The sequence below is a fragment of the Sciurus carolinensis genome, chromosome 4 (genome assembly GCF_902686445.1).
Source record: "Sciurus carolinensis chromosome 4, mSciCar1.2, whole genome shotgun sequence".
Taxonomy (NCBI): domain Eukaryota; kingdom Metazoa; phylum Chordata; class Mammalia; order Rodentia; family Sciuridae; genus Sciurus; species Sciurus carolinensis.
In genome coordinates, this window is record NC_062216.1 from 87742907 (window position 1) to 87765087 (window position 22181).

The following is a 22181-nucleotide window of genomic DNA, read 5'->3' on the forward strand; positions in this document are numbered from 1 at the left end:
CATCTATGAAAATGTGATATTTATTGGTAAAATTAATTATTGGAAAAAATTTTGACCTTTACATACAGACAAAAACCTTAGTGTAAATATGTATTACATATAAAGAACTTTTAGAAGTAGATAAGAAGACAATGCCAGTAGGAAACTGGCAAAGAACATCTACATTTAAAATAAAACAATAGGAACTGGCCCAAGTATGTGAAAAACAGAAACGTGTTCTTTATGAATATGTAAATTATTATGCCAAGAAAATATTTTTACCTACTATAAATTATAACTTATTACAAAATATAATTATAAATAATAATACTAAAGTTTCTAACTATTAGGAAAATAATGGAGAAATGAAATAGAGGAAGAAAAAAGATTTTAGATTTTGAGTATTGTTAGGAGTATATAAATTCGTAACTCTGGAGGTTAATTTTCACTATGTGTTAAAGAACAAAAATATACTTAACAGTCATCCTACTGTTAATGATTAATCTTAAGGAAATAATTAGGCATGGGCACAAGGACTTATTTACAATTATATCTAAGGTATCCTTATTTAATAGAATAAAAATCTAATTTTTATTCTTACAATAAAATTATAATTATATCTTACAATTAAAGAATGTAAGATTGACTAAATAGTTCATGAAACTGTTATTTAGCACAGTACTGTGCCATCATTAAAGTCCTGATATGAATGATAGCATAGAGAAAGCCACATAGGGAAAGTGTCAATAATACAGTGTTAATTGTGTACACGGATTATAATATGAACTGGATATATAAATCTATGATGCATATTATGCATATTTTTATGTGAAACTGAAGTATGGAAGGTATCTAACAAACATCAGAATTGATTTTCTCTGTATAGTGGGATCTCAGCTAATTTTTATTTTGTGTGTGTGTGTTTGTGTTTTTCTATATTTCAAACTTCACAAAGTGAAAATAAATCTCTTAAAATTAGAAAAAAAGCAAAAAAACCAAAATCCTCACGGTAATAATTGTCTAAATTGGTTCACTTTCTGATAGAAATGCTGAAGTTAATGTTTAAAGTAAAACTCTCTCTTGTCTACCTAGGTTGTGAAAAGGAATCATCATACATGTGGATATATGTCCTAATGGGTAACATGCTTCGTGGAATAGGAGAAACTCCTATCATGCCACTGGGGATTTCTTACATTGATGATTTTGCTAAAGAAGGACATTCCTCTGTTTACATAGGTAAAGTACAGAAAACATGAAATTGAAAGATTACTTTGTCTATATTTATACTCGAAATAATAGTGTCACTGAATTAATTCTTTTAGCTGGAAAAAATTTAGACAAATATATTGTGTAATGTTACTTTTAAAAACATACTGGTTACGAACAGTGTATTCCTAGAATCTGATAAAGTTGTTTCATCATGTTTTCAGGTGGTTTGAGTGCAGTAGGAATGATTGGTCCAATCACTGGCTTTTTAATGGGATCTCTGTTTTTAAAAATGTATGTGGACATTGGATATGTAGATCTAAGTAAGTATAATCACAAGGTAACAGGACAATTTCCTTCACATAAAGGATACTCTTCTTCAATATAATTAAATTTACTCTTTTATGGTCCTTTGCTTGCTATTTTTCGAAAGTTACAAATAGGAAAAAGTACATTAGTAATTATAATTTACTAATTTAGTAAAATTAACTGTGCTTTTACAACTAAGTATAAAATGAGAAAAATGTATAAAATCTTATTCTATATTATGTGATCCAAAACGAACTTAAAACATTCTCCTTCCAGGACTGACCACCTAGTCAAGTCAATTTCATTTTTTGGCTGCTGGTGGTTGGGATGTTGAAGTGCAGAACTCATAGGTTGCTTTGCTGAAGCTGCCGTGGGGCTGCTGGTTTGTCTTATGGGTGGGGTGGTTTAAAGCACTTTGCTTCTGGCCCCGTTTCCTGCTCCTGGCAGAGGGCTTGGCATATGGCAACATCCGATAAGTGCTTGTGGAATAAATGAATGAAAGAATGCACACATAAATAACATCTGTGACCTTCCTCTTCACTCTCAGAGCATGCTTTACTTCATAATTCAGAGAAGAAATAATGTGGAAGGTGTGGAAACTTCCTCAGCCTCAAGTTCTTATACCATTTATCTTCGTCCTTTTTTCCCAGCTCAGTGGGAAAGGCATCCATCTTCAGATGGTATTAATAAATTCACCTGTGGTTTAGACTCTCTTGCCATGTCTTCCAAGATCTGATTCCATCAACCACTTTATCTGATCCAGTCTGCATCTTCTACCCTCCATTGCTACTCTCTCTTTTCCTTCAGAAAACACACTCAAGTGTCTCCCATTTTTTTTACACATCCAACATTTTTTTATCCATCAAACAACTTTTTAGCTGATTTTGTGTTTTTCTATTTTCCTTCAGAGTCAAGCACCCGGAAGAAGTAATCTAAATTTAGATGACTCACTTATCTCCCATTGACTTTCTAACTGTAATCTGACTTTTATTACTCATGAAACACAGTTTCTATCCAATGTACTTCTAATGGATATGTTTTTACAACTTTTAAAATTTATATTTTTAGTACTTGCTCATTTTTTTTCCCTTTATAGATGTCTTATGAACACCTAAAACTCAATGTGTCCAAATCTGGCTCATCATCTTACCCCCATACCCATTTCTATTTCCTATGTTCCCTCCCTTTATAAATAACCTAACCTTAATTCAATTATTGACTGAATTACTGAATAACCTTTCACCTGAACTCTCTGCCTCTGGTCTCACATGTTCTTAGGCATAATGTAGGGTAGGCATAATGTTTCCAGAATTATCTTTTTAAACAAATCTGATCCATGTCATTCCCTGTTTAAGTTCCTTCAGTGGCTTCATATTGGACTTAAGGATTGAAGTCGAATTCCTTAGAATGTGACTTTTTTTTTCTTTTCTTTTCCTTTCCTTTCTCTCTTCTCTTTCTTTCTTTCTTTCTTTCTTTCTTTCTTTCTTTTTTTTTTTTTTTTTCCTTTTTTAAGAAGTTTTACTTTTTACCTCTCTATTCCTTCTCTAACATATACCTTATATATACTAGCCATGCCACTTGAAGTGCAGGAATTTCAATGTGCCCTGTAATCTCACCCTTTCCTGTATTTACACTTGGGAAAGGTTTTTTCATTTTTCTGTTTGCATGGTTCTTAAAGTCTCATCCAAAATGTGGCTCTTCTTTAGAGAAGTCTTAATGTCACAACCTTCCATGGGCCCAAAGTCAAGTCTTCCTATTCATAACCAAGAGCATGCCTGTGTTGTAGCCCCTATGACATAAGCCATAGACATTTCTTTACTTATCTGATATCTGACTTTTTTTTTTTTTTTTTTTTTTTTTTTTTTTTTTTTTGGTGCTGGGTATTGAACACATAACCTCGCACATTCTAGGCAAATGCTTTAACACTGAGTTACATCCCCAAGCCCCTGTCATCTCTTAGAAAATGACAGATTGGTAGCTGTTTTAACATATAAATAATTAGTGCCTGTGAACAAACATATTTAATTTTTTATCTCATCAGTACTTCAATAGATTATTCTAAGGAGAGCAAAAGATTTACTTCCAAAATGGAGTAGATCTCACAGTAGGCTAACGGTAGGCACAAACTTGAAAGTGTTTGCTAATACAATACTAAAACAAGTAGCTGATGAAATGTTTCATGTCTTCCATTTTAATCATGAGACTTAGAGTAGGCTCACATTCTGTCCATTTTTTACTTATTCACTTCCAGGCTCATTATTGTTTTTATCATTTAGAGTATGGTTGCGAAGTTCTTTAAGATGACAGTTTTTTAAAACTCCCCATGATATTTAGAAATATTTATAAAAATTTTAGGATTCATGGTAATTCAATTTATAAAATGGAATGTTCAGACTTTATTGTATCTTTTCTTCAGTAATGAATATAAAGTGAACTCATTATAAAGTATCCTTGGCAAATGCTAATACCTACAGGAACCAAAGAGATAACAGAAATGAATAAAGAGATACAGGTTCTGGTACAGGAAGTTAGGATATGGTGGGCAGTCTGGGAAGAATTGGTGATGATTTTCTACGTTTACCATCTACCCAAAATCATCTGTACTGTTCTTTTCATGTAGAAATTTTGTCCCAGCATTGATGAGATATTTTGATTGCTTTCTGGACAAATTCATGTATAGTTTTTTGACTTTTAAGATGGTGTTTAAATTAAGGAAAACACTTTGGCAGGCCAGATCTACTTAAGATATGACTTTTTTTCTATTATATAGGCCAATGAGAGAATAGAAAATTAACTAAAATCATATATTTGACAGATGTTGAGTAAGAAAAAATATTTATCATGTAGATAAAATCACTGATTTAACCAATCATTTACAGAAGTCTGTCTGAGTGGTTGATTATGAAAAATAAGATCCTGTAAATCAATTTTAAATCCAGATCTGTTTACTTGAAAATAATTTACATTTACATACTTGTGGTAGTAGTCAACACAATATTTTCTGAATGAGACAAACATCATTACCCTATGTACATGTATGATTACACAAATGGTGCGACTCTACTTCATGTACAACCAGAGAAACAACAGTTGTACTCCATTTGTGTACAATGAATCAAAATAAATAAATAAATAAATAAATATTTTCTCATGTCAATGACATTTTTATAGGCCAAAGAGTAATGGTATTAAATTGTGCTTCAAACTTCTTAAGGGTGTGGTACTCACTTTGGCAGCATATGTACTAAAATTGGAAGGATACAGAGAAGATTAGCAAGGTCCCTATGTAAGGATGGCATGCAAATTTGTGAAGCATTCCATACTTAAAAATTCTACAGAGTGTGTATACACACATGTACTTTTTATTCATTTATTAACTTTATTTTATTATGGTAAGATCATGTAACACTTAACATGAGATCTTAATAGATTTTTTAAAAGTACAACACAGTATTGTTAACTACAAGCACAATGTTATACACCAGATCTCAAAATCATATTCATCTTATATAACTGAAATTTCATACCCATTAACTAGCAACTCCTTATTTCCCCTTCCCAGAGCCCCTGGAAACCACCATTCTACTCTGTTTTTATGAGTTTGACTTTTTTAGATACATCATGGAAATGTCATTGTGCAATATGTGTCTTGTGACTAATTTGTTTTTCTTAGCATAATGCCTACAAAGCTCATCTATGTTATTCATATACTGCAGGATTTTCTTTTTTTAAGATTGAATATTATTCCATTGTGTGGTTTGGGGTGTGTGTGTGTTGCATTTTTTATTCTCCATTGATGGCATTAGGTTGTTTCCACATCTAGACTATTGTGAATGGTACCACAATGGACATGCAAGTCCAAACACCTCTGAGATCATACTTTTCTTTGGGATGTATACCCAGAAGTGGGATGGGCATATGGTAGTTCAATAATTCTTCAAGGAACCCTCATACTGTTTTTTTTTTTTTTTTTGCTTCATTATACACAAATGGGGTACAACTGTTGTTTCTCTGGTTGTACACAAAAGAAAGTCACAGCATTTGTGTAATCATATATGTACATAGGGTAATGATGTTTGTCTTATTCTGTTATTTTTCCTTCCCCCACAACTTTCCCACCCCTCATTTCCTCTATACAATCCATCCTTCCTCCATTCTTGCCTCCCTCCCACCCTACCTTACACATCATCAGAACTTATTAGATCATTCAGCCTTTGGTTTTTTGGTTTTGGCTTATCTCACAGCATGATGTTCTCCAACTCCATCCATTTACCTGCAAATGCCATAATTTTATTCTTTTTTATGACTGAGTAATATTTCCTTCTGTATATATACCACAGTTTCTTTATCCATTCATCAATTGAAGGGCATTTAGGTTGGTTCCACAATCTAGTTATTGTGAATTGAGCAGCTATGAACATTAATGTGGCTGCATCACTGTAGTTGCTGATTTTAAGTCCTTTGGGTATAGGCCAAGGAGTGGGATAGCTGGAGTGGTTCCATTCCAAGTTTTCTAGGAATCTCCACACTGCTTTCCGGAGTGGCTGCACTAATTTGCAACTCCACCAGCAATGTATGAGTGTACCTTTTTCCCCACATCCTCATCAATACCTATTGTTACTTGTATTCTTGATAGATATTCTAGTTGGAGTGAGATGAAATCTTAGGTTAGTTTTGATTTGCATTTCTCTTATTACTAGAGATATTGAACTTTTTTTCATATATCTGTTGATTGCTTATAGATCTTCTTCTGTGAAGTGTTTGCTCATTTCCTTAGCCCATTTATTGATTGGGTTATTTGTATTCTTGGTGTAGAGTTTTTTGAGTTCTTTATAGATTCTGGAGATTAGTACTCTATCTGAAGTATGTGTGGCAAAGATTTTCTCCCACTCTGTAGGCTCTCTCTTCACATTGTTGATTGTTTCCTTTGCTGAGAAAAAACTTTTTAGTTTGAGTCTATCCCAATTATTGATTCCTGCTTTTAGTTCATGTGCTTTGGGATTCATGTTAAGGAAGTCTGATTCTAAGTCGACATGATGAAGATTTGAACCTATTTTTTCTTCTATTAGGTGCAGGGTCTCTGGTCTCATTCCTAGGTTCCTGATCCATTTTGAGTTGAGTTTTGTGCAGGGTGAGAGATAGGGGTTTAGTTTCATTTTGCCGCATACGGATTTCCAGTTTTCTCAGCACCATTTGTTGAAGAGGCTATCTTTTCTCCATTGTATGTTTTTGGCACCTTTTTCTAGTGTGAGAAAACTGTATTTATGTGGGTTTGTCTCTGTGTCCTCTATTCTGTACCATTGATCTACCTGTCTATTTTTGTGCCAATACCATTTGTTACTATTCCTCTGTAGTACAGTTGAAGGTCTGGTATTGTGAGACCTCCTGCTTCACTCTTCCTGCTAAGGATTGCTTTAGCTATTCTGGGTCTTTTATTCTTCCAAATGAATTTCATGATTGTTTGATCTATTTCTATGAGTTACATCATTGGGATTTTAATTGAAATTGCATTGAATTTGTATAGTGCTGTTGGTAGTATGGCCATTTTGACAATATTAATTCTGCCTATCCAAGAACATGGGAGATCTTTCCATTTTCTAAGGTTTTCTTCAATTTCATTCTTTAGTGTTCTGTAGTTCTCATTGTAGAGGTCTTTCACCTTTTTTGTTCGATTGATTCCCAAGTTATTTTTTTTTTCAGCAATTGTGAATGGGATAGTTTTCCTAATTTCTCTGTCAGAAGATTCATCACTTATGTATAAAAATGTATTCAATTTATGAGCATTGATTTTATATCCTGCTACTTTGCTGAATTCATTTATGAGTTCTAGAAGTTTTCTGGTGGAATTTTTCGGCTCCTCTAAATAGAGAATCATGTCATTGGCAAATAGGGATAGTTTGAGTTCTTCTTTTTCTATTCAAATCCCCTTAATTTCTTTGGTCTGTCTAATTGCTCTGGCTAGAGTTTCAAGGATGATGTTGAATAGAAGTGGTGAAAGAGGGCATCCCTGCCTTGTTGCAGTTTTTAGAGAGAATGCTTTCAGTTTTTCTTCTTTAGAATGATGTTGGCCATGGGCTTAGCATAGATAGCCTTTACAATGTTGAGAAATGTTCCTATTATCCCTATTTTTTCTAGTGTTTTGAGCATGAAGGGATGCTGTATTTTACCAAATGCTTTTTCTGCATCTATTGAAATAATCATGTGATTCTTAACTTTAAGTCTGTTGATATGGTGAATTACATTTATTGATTCCCTGATGTTGAACCAACCTTGCACCCCTGGGATGAAATCCACTTGATCATGGTGCACCATCTTTTAAATATGTTTTTGTATGCGATTTGCTAAAATTTTGTTAAGAATTTTTGCATATATATTTATTAGGAATATTGGTCTGAAATTTTCTTTCCTCGATGTGTCTTTGTCTGATTTTAGTATCAGGATGATATTAGCTTCATAGAATGCATTTGGAAGGGTTCCCTCCTCTTCTATTTCATGGAATACTTTGAATAGTATTGGAATGAGCTCTTCTTTGAAGGTCTTATAGAAATCGACAGAGGATCCATCTGGTCCCAGACTTTTCTTTGTTGGTAGGCTTTTGATGACTTCTATTTCATTACTTGAAATTGTTCTATTTAAATTGTGTATGTCCTCCAGATTCAGTTTTGGTGGATTATATGTCTCTAGAAACCTGTTGATGTCTTTGAGATTTTCTAGTTTGTTGGAGTACAGATTTTCAGAATAGCTTCTAATTATTCTTTGTATTTCAATAGTGTCTGTGATTATATTTTCTTTTTCATCACGAATTTTAGTAATTTGAATTTTCTTTCTCCTTCTCTTTGTTAGTGTGGCTAAAGGTTTATTCATTTTGTTTTCAAAGAACCAACTTTTTGTTTTGTCAATTTTTTCGATTATTTCTTTTGTTTCAATTTCATTGACTTCAGCTCTTTTAATTATTTCCTGTCTTCTACTACTTTTGGTATTGATCTGTTCTTCTTTTTCTAGGGCTTTGAGCTGTAATGTTAGGTCATTTATTTGTTGATTTTTCCTTCTTTTATTGAATGCGCTCCATGCAACGAATTTTCCTCTTAGTAGTACTTTCATAGTGTTCCAGAGATTTTGATATGTTGTATGTTTGTTCTCATTTACCTCTAAGAATTTTTTTCTATTTCCCCTAACATCTTCTGTTATCCATGAATCATTCAATAGTGTATTATTTAATTTCCAGGTGTTGGAAATTAAATTTCTGTTTTTTATTTTATCATTGATTTCTAATTTCATTCCATTATGATCCAATAGCATACAAGGTAGTATCTCTATTTTTTTGTATTTGCTAAGAGTAATTTTGTGGCATAACATGTGGTCTATTTTGGATGGAATATTCTATATGTCTGTTCAGTCTAAATATCAACTGTGTTATCAAGTTCTATGGTTTCTTTGTTCAATTTTTGTTTGGAAGATCTGTCCAGTGGTGAGAGAGGTGTGTTAAAGTCACCAATTATGATTGTATTTTAGTCTATTTGGTTCCTGGAATTGAGAAGGATTTGTTTAATGTACATGGACGTGCCATTGTTTGGGGCATGGATATTTATGATTGTTATGTCTTGCTGATTTATGCTTCCTGTAAGTAGTATGAAATGTCCTTTTTTATCCCTTCTAACTAATTTTGGCTTGAAGTCCATTTTATCTGATAGGAGGATGGATACCACTGCTCTTTTACTGAGTTCATGTGCGTGGTATGTTTTTTTCCCATCCTTCCACCTTTAGTCTGTGGGTATCTCTTTCTATGAGATGAGTCTCTTAAGGGCAGCATATTGTTGGATCTTTCTTTTTAATCCAATCTGCCAGTCTGTATCTTTTGATTGATGAGTGCAGGGCCTTAACATTCAGTGTTATTATTGAGATATGATTTGTATCCCCAGTCATTTTGACTTGTTTTTGGTTTTTAATTTGACTTGTTTTCTCCTTTATTTGGTTATTCCTTCAGGGTAGTTCCTCCCTGTGCTGACTTACATTGTTGTTTTTCATTTCTTTCTCATGGAATATTTTGCTGAGAATGTTCTGTAGTGCTGGCTTTCTATTTGTAAATTCTTTTAACTTTTGTTTATCATGGAAGGATTTTATTTTGTTGTCCAATCTGTAGTTAAGTTTTGCTGGGTATAAGATTCTTGGTTGGCATCCATTTTCTTTCAGAGCTTGAAATATGTTTTTCCATTTCCTTCTAGCTTTTGGGGTCTGGGTTGAGAAATCTACTGATATCCATATTTGTTTCCCCCTGAATGTAATCTGATTCTTTTCTCTGACAGCCTTTAAAATTCTATCTTTATTTTATATGTTAGATATTTTCATTATACTCTGACTTGGTGTGGATCTGTTGTAATTTTGTACATTTGGTGTCCCGTAAGCCTCTCTTGTATTTGATTTTCCATTTCATTCTTCAGATTCGGGAAATTTTCTGATATTATTTCATTGAATAGATTATCCATTCCTTTGGTTTTATCTCTTAATCTCAATAATTCTTAAATTTGGTCTTTTCATGATATCCCATAATTATTGTAGGTTTTATTCATGATTTCCTACCATCTTCTCTAGTTGGTCAACTTTGTTTTCAAGATTAAATATTTTGTCTTCAATGTCTGAGGTTCTGTCTTCCAAGTGATCCAGCCTGTTGGTTATGCTTTCCATTGAGTGTTTAATTTGATTTATTGTTTCCTTCATTTCAAGGATTTCTGTTTTTTTTTTTTTTTCAGAATCTCTATTTCTTTATTGAAATGATCTTTTGCTTCCTGCATTTGCTCTTTTAACTGTGGATTGGTGCAATTATTCATTGCCTGCATTTGCTCTCTTACCTCATCGTTTGCTTCTCTGATCATTTTAATTATGTACATTCTGAACTCCCCTTCTGACATTTCTTCTGTCATGCTGTTATTGGAGTCTATTTATGTAGCATCTAGGTTTATTTTGGACACTTTCTTCCCTTGTTTTCTCATGTTGTTCATGCATCTTCCCCTCTAGCAGTGCAAATCTAAGGTATTGCAGTTCCCCCCCCTATAGACTTATATGTCCCTGCAGGTTTCCAGTACCTCACCTTGAAGTGAGAGATCAATATTAGCAGCACACCATACAAACAATATGCATCCTTAACTCAAATAGTCTCTTTTAAGATATTAACCATATTGTCTTGGTAAGCAGAGATTATGAGTTCGATTATTATCTACAGTTTAGCCAATTGGTTTGCAATAAGGACCACAGTCTCTAATCGTGGACAGAGAGGATGGGAAGGGTGTAGGATACAACGTTAATGAGATAAGAAGTGAGTCTATAGAGGTACTATGTCATAGCAGTAGTGAAAGCAGAATTAAAAGAAATTGGTTGTTGGCATGAGAAAAGTGAGAGAGTCTCCAAGGAGACAGGTAGATAAGAGGAAAATAGAGAGGGTGAGAAAAATATTAATAAAAGAAAAGTAGGAATAATAGTAGGTATAATAGGAGTGATTGTAATATTACTACTACCAAAAAAAATCTACAGTAAGACTATACTGTACTGTTCAAACCTCCTTGCCTTTATTAGCCTGATGCCTGGGAGGAACTTGAAAATGCTGTATCCCAAGAAGGGTGCTGCCCCTCTAGGGATGGTGGCCTCCAGGTGGGGTATAATTCATACTAGTGGGCAGAGGCACCCCCACCTGTTGATAGTTGATGAACTGCAGCACGGGTGCTAGACCACCAGCTGGAGCCGGGCTAGCCTGGGACTGGGTCTCTGTTTTTCATAGTGTTTCCACCATTTGCTTTCTACCAACAGGATAGAGAGTTTCTGATGTCTCCACATCCTTACCAACATTTGTTTGATGTTCTTGGTGTTGTTTCTATAATAGTTATTTTAATGAGTGTGAAGTGCTATCTCATTGTGCTTTTGATTTGCATTTCCCTGGGAGTGACACTTGGTGTCTTTTCATATACTGTCGCTCATTTGTACATCTCCTCTGGAGAAACGTCTATTTAAGTACTTATCACATTTAAAAATCAGGTTATTCTTTTGTTATTGAGTTGTAGGACTTCTTTGTATATTTTGAAAATGACTCCTTATCAGATATATGACTTACAAATATCTCCTCCTATTCTATAGGTTGCTTTCTCACTCTATTCACTATTTCCCTTGCTGTGCAGAAGCTTTTTAGTTTGAGTGGAGTCCTCCTTATCTATTTTTACTTTTATTGTCTGTTTTTTTTTCCCCAATCTTAATTGTTATAATAACAACTTTTATTAGTTTTATTGAGAGTCAGCAAAATGCCAGTTGCTGCTAGTGACCATAACTTAAAGAAAATAACCTCTTGGATTATAACTTCTTGGATTATAAGAATAAAATTTACTCCATCAAGGTAGACATTATAAATTTCTCTCTTGATACTGTTCTTGCTGCATCCCACATATATTGTATTCTTAGTTTTGTGTGTCTCAAAGTGTTTGCTAATTTCTCTTTAGATTTTTTTCTTCAACCCATTGTCCAAAGTATGTTGTTTAATATCCACATACTTGTGAATTTTTCAGTTTTCCTATGCTATTAATTTCTAGTTTCATCCATTGTAGGAGGAAAAGATAATTGGTTTGTATATCATTTCAATCTTTAAAAATTCATTAACTCTTGTTTAATGACCTGATGTGTATGTGGTCTGTTTTGGAGAATGTTCTATTTATTCTTAAGAAGAATTTGTATTTTGCTATTCTTGATAGAGTGTTCTCTATGTGTTGGTAGGTTCTAATTGTTCTATACTGTTGTTAAAGTCCTCTGTTTCCTTCTTGATGTTCTCTCTGGTTATTCTATTGATAACTGAAAAGGTAGTATTGAGGTGTCCTATTATTATTGCATTCCTCTCTGTTTCTCCTTGTTCTGTCACTGTTCACCATATATATTTAAATATTCCAGTGTTAGGTGCATATATGTTTATAATTGTTTAATCTTCCTGGTAAATTGCCCTCGAGACAGTTTTTGACTTACAAGTTTATTTTATTTTGAGTCGCATATAATTTATTTTAATTTAGCCTATACTCCTTGTCATAAATAAATATTCATTAATAAAATGTTTCATGAAAACAATATTCTTTTACTGATTTTTAAGTTCTTTATTTTTTTCATATAAACCACAGTTTTTTATTGGTTCTTTTCAATTATATATGACAGCAGAATCCATTTTGATATAATTCTATAAACATGGAATATATCTTATTCTAGTTAGAGTCCCACTTTTATGGATGTATATGGTATTGGGATTCTCTGCGTTGTCTTCATGTAAGTACATGGGAAAACTAGGTCAGATTCATTCCACTGTCTTTCGCTTGCTCATCCCCCTCCCTTCCCTCCCTTTTCCATTGTGTACTCTACTGCACTTTGGTTCTTATCCTCACCACCCCCCTTATTGTGGGTTAACTTCTACCTATCAGAGAAAACAAGTTTATTTTAAATAGTTACCCCATTCCCTACCATTTGCATGAATGTCTCCATCTAACCCTTCATTTTCAGACTGTATATCCTTAAATGTGACTTTCTTATAGACAACATGTAGCTATGTCTTATTTTATCCATTCAGTCACTCTATGTCTTTTGGTTGGTGAGTTTAATCCACTTATACTTCAAGTAATTATTAATAAGGATGAATTTACAATTGTTCCTTTGTCAGTCATTCTCTGCTTATATTGTGGTACCTTTGTCCATTTCTTCGCTTGCTCCTTTTCTGGTGATTTATTTTTTGTAATGATATGCTTTGGTTCATTTTTTTCCTTTTTATAACTTCTATAAACCTTTTTATGGCTATCATGAAACATATAAAATATACTATACTTATAACAGTATATTTTAGGCTTATAGTAACTTCAAATACCTATAAAAACTATGATTTTACTACTCATTCACACACTTTATTTTAATATTTCACAATCTATTTACACTATGTATCTATTAACATATTTAAGTGTATTATTTTAATGTCTTTGTCTTCTAACATTTATTCTAGAATTAAGTGATTTACCCACTACCAATACAGTAATATAGTATTTTATATTTGTCTACATATGTACATGTATTTTGTATATATATATATATGTTTACACATGTACACATGTAAGTGCACATATGTATGTACACAATGAGTGCTATACATTTTTATACTATCATGTTGGTGTTTAGTGTCCCTTTGTTTCAAGTTGAAAAATTTCTTAGTTTTTCTTTTTTTTCCCATTTTTATTAATGCATTATAATTATATGTAAGAATGTGACTCCTTAAAGCCATATTCATACATTTATATAACATAATATAATCTCTCTCATTCCCCAGTCCCTCCCCTTTTCTTTCCTCCTCTCTGCTCCACTCCCATTGCTCTACCCTGCTGGTATCCCTTATATTATTATTTTTAATTAGTGCATAAATATATATAAATATAGGATTCATTGTGGTATATATTTGTATATGGACATAGCATACTGTAGTGCACTTCACTCCCCAGTACTTCCCCAGACCCTCTCCTCCTCTCTTCCACTCAATCCCCTTCCTTTCTTCTCTTGGTTTACCTTCTGTTTTTTTGTGAGATCCATCTTTTATTTCTTTTTTTTTTTTTTTCCCTCTCCAGCTTCAACATATGAGAGAGAACATTTGACCCTTGACTTTGAGAGGCTGGCTTATTTTACTAGGCATGGTGATCTCCAGTTCCATCCATTTACCAGCAAATGGCATAATTTCATTCTTCTTTATGATTGAGTAGAACTTCATTGTGTACATACACCACAATTTTCTTTATCCATTCATCTATTTACAGATACCTAGACTGATTCCATAATTTGGATATTGTGAATTGCACTGCTATAAACATTGGAGTGTGTCTATTGCTATAGTATGCTGATTTTAGTTCTTTTGCATAAATACCAAGGAGTGGAATAGCTTGGTCATATGATGGTTCTATTCCTTGTCTTTTGAAGAATCTCTATACTGATTTTCAAAGTGGTGTCACTCACTTGCAAACACTGTAGAAGTGTACATTTTTCCTCATGTCCTCACCAGAATTTATTGTCATTTGTATTCTAACGGGAGTGAGAAAAAATTATTGAGGATTGGCTTTAGTTCTTCCCTTTGATTTGTATTTCCCTGATTGCTAAGAATATTCAACATTTTTTCATATATTTCTTGGTCATTTAGATTTCTTGTTTTGAGAGGTATCTATTTAGATCATTTGCCAATTTATTGATTGGGTTGTTTCTCTGGTGTTGAGTTTTTTATGTATTCTGGATATTAATCCCCAGTCAGAAGAGTAGCTGGCGAAGATTTCTTCCCATTCAGTAGGTCCTCTCTTTATGCTCTTGTTTCCTTTGCTGTACAGAAGTTTTTTAGTTTGTTGCCATCCCTTGTATTAATTCTTGGGTTTATTTCTTGAAATTTAGGAGTCTATTAAGGAAGTTGATGCCTGTGCCAACATATTGGTGTGCTGACCCTACCTAAGTTTTCTTCTAGCTCTTGACATGATTCTTGTCTAGTTCTAAAACAATTTGATATGAAAGTGTTCACATCGAATTGATTGCTATGCAAGGGGAGAAATAGGAATATAGTTTAATTCTTCTACATGTGGATAGCCAATATTTTCAGCACCCTTTGTTAAAAAAGCTATCTTTTCTTCCATGTATGCTTTTGGCACTTTATCAAAGATCAGTCAACTGTATCATATGAATTTGTCCCTGTGTCTTCTCCACTCCATTGGTCTTTATGTTTGTTTATATTGCAAATACTATCTCATTTTTATGACTATAGCTATGTAGTATAATTTTGGATCAGATATTGTGATGTTTCCAGCATTACTATTATTGCTTAGAATTGTTTTGGCTATTCTGGGTCTTTTATTCTTCCGTATGAATTTTTTTTTAGTTCTGTGAAGAATGTCATTGGTATTTTGGTAGGGATTGCATTGAATCTGTAGATTGCTTTTGATAATATGGCCATTTTGAAAATATTATCTCTGCCTATTAAAAAACATGGGAGATGTTTCAGTCTTCTAAGTTCTTCAATTTATTTTTATGGTGTTCTATAAATTGCATTGTAGAAGTTTTTTGCCTTCATGGTCAGATTATTCCCATTTTTGTTTTGTTTTGAGGCTACTGTGAAAGGAATTATTTTCCCTATTTCTTTCTCAGGTTCATTATTAGTGTATAGTAAGGTTCTTGATCTTTGGATGTTGATCTTGCATACTATAATTTTGCTGAATTTCTTTATCAGCTCTAGACATTTTCTGGTGGAGTTCTTTGGGTCTTCTAAGTATAGAATCATGTCATCAACCCACATAGTTTGACTTCTTCCTTTCCTATTTGTGTACCTTTATTTTCCTTCTCTTGACTAACTATTTTGGTTAGAGTTCCAAGTATTATATTGGATAGGAGTGGTGACAGTGGAAATCCTTGTCCTGATTTCAGGGAAAATGTTTTCAGTTTTTCTCCATTCTGTAATAATATTGGCTTTGTGTTTGCCCTAAAACTTGCTTTGTAGCCTAAAATATGGTCTATTATTGCTCTCTCAGAATGATCTTGTTGTGTTGGGTTGGGAGTGTAGGTGTGATAGGTAACTGGCCATGGCACTTCTTTGCCTGCTTCATCCTTATCAGGCTTGAACTGTATCTCTCATTCCAAGAGTCCCTGTCCATTGCTATGGAAAGTTGTGTGGAAGCTTCACTTTAACTTTCAGACGCTATTGAACTAGGAGGGAGGTGGAACTTTCCTTCTGATCATACTCAGTTTCCTGCCTGTTATCTGTCACTCTCTTTGTTCCAGGGATCAGATTGTCAGTTTCAAATGGAAGAACCTTTGTTCTTGTCCATTATGCAAAGACTCAGAAGGGTCCCAGTCTCTCTCTTATGCACAGATTCTGAATATAGGCACCCACAGATCCCATGAAAAGTGTAGCCTAAGTTATTGATTTTGGATAATCAAAAGCAAGTATATCAGGTGAAGGACAAAATAACAACAACAACAACAATGATAATAATGAGTGAAAGAAACCAAGAAAAAAGTGGATTTCTGAAAAACAAGGGTGTTTCACGAATTCTGAATCTGCTGACTGGTGAATCCTGATCAATGAATCCCTTCAAGCTGTTGGTGCTTCCCTTGCTCTGATCACCTCTTCTAGGGAGAATCCAATATTTCTGTTGGGAATTATCACTTATCTACCTGGCCTCAGAGTTCCACAGCTTGACTTTCTCTCTGGCATGTACAGTCCATCTTTTTGGAGATTATTATCTGCTCTTATTGTGGATATGCTGATCAACATTTATTTTTCTTGAGCTTGGTGGGAGAAGGTCTTTTGGCTTGTTAGAGATGAGCTTTCTTCTCCCCCGCTGAGCCATAGCATGCCTGACCTTGCTGCCATCTGTTGCTTTTATTCATTGTCTTCCCATACTAGAAGCTGGCTTTGTTTGTTTGTTTTTCCTTGAGACTAGCTAAGTTGCCCCCCTCCTTTTTCCCCATTTCCCTACCTCAGTTTGTCACTGCAGAACTGATGATCTAATTCACTCTTCGGGAGCTACTGCAACACAGTGGATTCCTCTGAGCCAACATCTTTATCCCTTCTCTTTAGTTTTTCTTGGATAGAAGGACTAATAGTTATGAACTCCCTGAGCTTTTGTTTGGGAAAATATTTATCTCTTATTCATTATTTAAAGACATTCTTTAATGGGTATTGTATTCTTGGTTGGCAGGTACTTTTCTTTTGGAATTTTGAATACATCATCCCACTTCTCTAGTCTACAAGTTTTCTGCTGGAAATTTCTTTGCATTCATCTTATTTTGGGATCACTTATAATTCCTGGATCTGGCTGTTAATTTATTTTCCCAGATTTTGGAGGCTTTCAGGTGTCATTTGAATGATCTTCATGGTACTTTTTTCCCACTTCTCTTTCTCATATCCTCTAATGTTCTTTTGATGATGTCCCATAAATTCTTTAAGTTTTCTTCACTCTTTTACATTTTTTCTTTTTGCTCCTCTGACTGTATAATTTCAAGTAGCCTGCCTCCAAGTTTACTTATTCTTTCTTCTGTTCACTGTAATCTATTATTAAGTTCTTTAATTTAATTTTTCAATTCAGTTATTCTTCAATTATGTGGTGAGTGCATACATTGTTCAAACTGCCCCATTTGTTTTTGCAGCCTGGAGTCATAGGCAAGTGATTTAATATCTTTGCAGGTATCCTCTGAAAAATGGTATAAGGGTGTTTACTTCATAGATGTGAACATAACATAGAGTAGTTGGATTCAGCAAGTGCTCAGTTTAGCATATGTTGGGTCCTATCAGCACCCTGAACTAAGTAAGATAGAAACCATGCCCTTCAGTCCCTTGATCAGGAAAAGTAGAAATATTGGATGTATAGTCCAAATTTTTCTCTTCCCATTCACTCTGTGATAGGCAGGAGAATTGTGGCAAGTATTCACAAACTAGTTCAAACTGCTAATTCTTCCTGATCTTATGGGATTCTACTGAGTTGGGAATTACAAAGAAATGGGATTTCCAATTTTCCTACTGGTTTTCTTGTGGCTAATTTAGTATTTGATTGGGGTATAGGTGCTTCTCAACAAGTTTCTGGATTTCTCAAAAGTGGAATTGATCCGTCTATTGCTATTGAATCAGTGCGTTTGTTGGGGTATGAGAATTTATGGCTTCCTTTTCTGTCATTTTGCTGATAATCTTTATGTGTCCTTTCTTAATACTTAGACTGCTCATCTTATATTTACTGAAGTAGCTCATTTACACTTGATTTATAGTTTTAACCCATAATCCTTCTGTATGCCTTAAAGGAACATATAGTTGAATTAAAATGGTTGAATTATTTCTAACATGTAAAGTACAACTTTTCTGGATTACTTTTAAATTCAGATTTTCATTGTATGTGTTTTTTCACCAAACTTATCCTCTGTGCTATAAAAAGAGTTGTGAATGCAGGTTTTTGGATAGAGAGAAAAACTCTTCTATTGGCTATGAGAATTTATTGAAAATTGCTCTAAGTTTCATTGTTGGTGCTTTCTTGACCTGAGCAGATGGTACACCTAGATATTTTCAGATGGCAACGAGCATTCATATTCCCTCCATGTTTGTTAAGTCATTTTAGGTTTAAATATCCAATGTTGGCAGTTTTGCAGTCATGTCATCCAAAAAGTCACCATGTCTACACAAGCTCAGGCTATTAAATAGTCTAATAACTGATTTGTGAATAACAGCAATTGTAAGATGTCATTAAATGTTAGACTTATCTCAATTTCTGAGATCAAAAAATATGAAAGACCTATTGATGCTTGTATTCTTGTCTTTCATATTTTTTGATCTCAGAAATTGAGATTATCAAGAATATCAGCAACAAAAGATGTTGGAGAGGATGTGGGGGAAAAGGTACACTCGTACATTGCTGGTGGGGTTGCAAGTTAGTGCAGCACTCTGGAAAGCAGTGTGGAGATTCCTTAGAAAACTTGGAATGGAACCATCATTTAACCCAGTTATCCCACTCCTTGGCCTATACCCAAAGGACTTAAAGTCAGCATACTACAGAGATACAGCCACATCAATGTTCATAACTGCTCAATTCACAATAACTAGATTGTGGAACTAGATGCCCTTCAATTGATGAATGGATAAAGAAACTGTGGTATATATATATATATATATACAATGGAATATTACTCAGGCATAAAGAATAATAAAATTATGGCATTTGCAGGCAAATGGATGAAATTGGAGAATATCATGCTAAGTGAGATAAGCCAATCTCAAAAAAACCAAAGGACAAATGATCTCGCTGATAAGCGGATGATGACACATAATGGAGGGTGGGAGGGAGGCAAGAATGGAGGAAGGAGGGATTGTATAGAGAGGAAAGAGGGGTGGGAGGAGTGGGGTGGGAGGAAAAATAACAGAACGAATCAAACACCATTACCCTGTGTAAATGTATGATTACACAAATGGTGTGCCTCTACTTCATGTACAGAGAAACAAGATGTATCCCATTTGTTTACAATAAAAATAAATTTAAAAAATATGAAAGAAGAAAACAGCCTCTTTGTTTTTTTTTAACTTTTTTTTTTATTGTAAACAAATGGGATACATGTTGTTTCTCTGTTTGTACATGGAGTAAAGGCATACCACTTGTGTAATCATAAATTTACAAAGGGTAATGTTGTTTGATTGCCTCTTTGAATTGATGGAATACAGTTTACTTCATCTCTGGAGGACAGTAATCATTATAATTATTGCTTAGATATTATTATCTTTCAAAATTATTTTTTACTGTGTTCTTTAAATTATTTATTCTAGGCAGTGTCAGAATAACTCCTATGGACTCTCGTTGGGTTGGTGCTTGGTGGCTCAGTTTCCTTGTGTCTGGACTACTAGCCATTATTTCCTCCATACCATTCTTTTTTTTACCCAAAAATCCAAATAAATCAAAGAAAGAAAGGAAAGTTTCAACATCTTTACGTGTACTTAAAACAAATGAAGAAAGGAATCAAACAGTTAATTTGACTAACCATGAGCAAAAGACTACTATAAATACAGCTGGTAAGTACTTCACATTCCTAGTCAATTTGGAATTATTAAACCATTGAAAGGGAAGAGTGAATATTCCAAAATAATAATTCATATCTAAATCAGATGGAGTTTGTTTTCTTGTACACTAGATTTAGCTGTTATTTTTATAAAACTCCTATTAAAATTAGTAAATACTTTCTGAGCATATGAAAAACTGAATAGGATCAGATTTATGGCCATTAGCATGGAGAAAACAGTCAAAAACTAAAACATCTGTTCCTTATAAACCAAAGAATATATGTTCATTTCAAAATTATACAGTGTAGTCTATGAATAAGTTAAAATTTTTATAATATTTCATTAATTCACTCATTCATTCATTCAACAAATGGTTCTAGGCACCAGACTATGCCCTAGTGATTGACCTGCCTCCATTTTCCAAAAATGTATAATTATTTCCAAGAATTTACTCAATAATGAGAATTATACAGACAATTCTAATTAAGTACTTTGGCTTGGTTAAACTTAACTATTCTCAGGTAGAGACATGGAGTAAGGAGAAGGAACTTAGGAAAGATTTCTGCCTAGTGATCAGACTAGGTATTGAAAATGCTCATCAAAATGAAACAGCAGTAGCTGAAATCATTGGAATAAGTAATGTGAATTGGGATCCTCCACTATTTGATACATGTCTTCTCTTTCAAACATAAATCCTAGGGGTTAATAGAGGACCACTGAGAAGCCATTACCAAGAGAATGGTCAAAGAAAAATAGATGAAACGATGAAGTGTTGACAGCATTTTTCAGATTGGAAGGAATTAGTGAAATAGTAAAATCCAAAGCAATGCAACCCTTGGAAACCTTTTCAAGTTGACATTGAGATGGAATTACAAATTCTCAAGTGTAGCCCAAGCTCTTCCTGTCATCAGTTCTACTTACGCATTTGTTATTTCCTTCTTTCCATCACTTTAACCTAACAACAGTGGTATGCCAGGTTGTATTGGCTCATGAAACACTGTTAAAATTCCAACTACACTGGTAGCTTGAATTGGCCATAGCAGGAGAATTTGTTTTTTTCCCTTGGAAATTGGGAAATACTACAAATTGGGCCTTGCTTCCCAAAGAGTTCATTATTCATTATTCATATTCAGCACACCTGATTTGGAAGTTTTTGAAACTTAATATGCACATTGATAGCATATCAAGAAAATTTCCACTTGCAAATGCTGTTTCTACTCTACCACATCAAATAAATATTCATGGATTGTCTAAACCTATAGAAACTAGGTTTGACTGCCTTCCTTCCAAAAAGGACAGAAGATAATAAAGCTGCAAAAATAGGACAATTACAATCATCAGTTATATTATCAACTGTATTTGGAGGATGGTAACCCAAATAGTAAAGAGGGCCTTAATTATGTACCTATAAGGAATGGAAGAAGTAACTAAGAATACAAAGTCAAGAGAAAAATCATTGTATTTATTCTACGTATTCTTAAGTAGAACTAAGATTGATTGGTTAGAAGGAAAGAAAGCAAGATTTCAGTTCACCCCAAAACAGTACGTACACAATGAGAACAATCCAAAAGAAAGCAGTTGCTTTCTGAGGCAATCAGCTTAATGTCACTTGATCTACTTATTGATCCGTTGAGTAAAGATACTTATTGAATCTGATTGTGTGAAAGTTCAATCTAGAAGGGATCTATGTTCCCAGCCACCTCCAAAATACAGTGGATCTGATGAATTTATGTACTGTTTCTTTTAATCAAAGGTCACAGCGTATTTAGAATGCCTCACAAATCAGTGATGGTCTTTCTGGACTGGGCAGTGGTAAGAGAGCAGTTGAACATTTTGGTCTAAGTTTTGGCCTTTTAAAGCCCATCTCATACATTTCTCAATAACAATATCTAGTTTGATCTTACTTAACTCTAATACTTCCTACTGCTTTCCTATGTAGTTCTTCCTACATTTAACTACTGTTACAGCTGGTTCACCTGGTAATCACAGACATATATCCCATAATTTCTGCTGTGAATGGAAGTTATAACTTGGTTACACACCTGACTGTATGCAGAGGTTGTGTTATTCGTGTCATAATGTGATGTGAAACACAACATCATTATATCCTGTCTCTCCTTGTATCTTTAGACAACAT

At 33.8% G+C, this 22181-nt stretch overlaps 1 protein-coding gene and 1 non-coding gene across 2 annotated transcripts in view; both read left to right on the forward strand.

Annotated features, from left to right (window-relative positions):
• Window positions 1-22181, forward strand: part of LOC124983261 (solute carrier organic anion transporter family member 1B3-like) — an 80543-nt gene that overhangs the window by 37606 nt on the left and 20756 nt on the right. The window contains exons 6-8 of the mRNA XM_047550403.1: window positions 1072-1215; window positions 1410-1508; window positions 19814-20056. Coding sequence (XP_047406359.1) covers window positions 1072-1215; window positions 1410-1508; window positions 19814-20056 — 486 coding nt within the window. The remainder of the gene's footprint in view (window positions 1-1071; window positions 1216-1409; window positions 1509-19813; window positions 20057-22181) is intronic.
• LOC124984057 (U6 spliceosomal RNA) lies at window positions 4715-4821 on the forward strand. Its single transcript, XR_007108531.1, has one exon. It is a non-coding gene; the product is annotated as a U6 spliceosomal RNA (small nuclear RNA).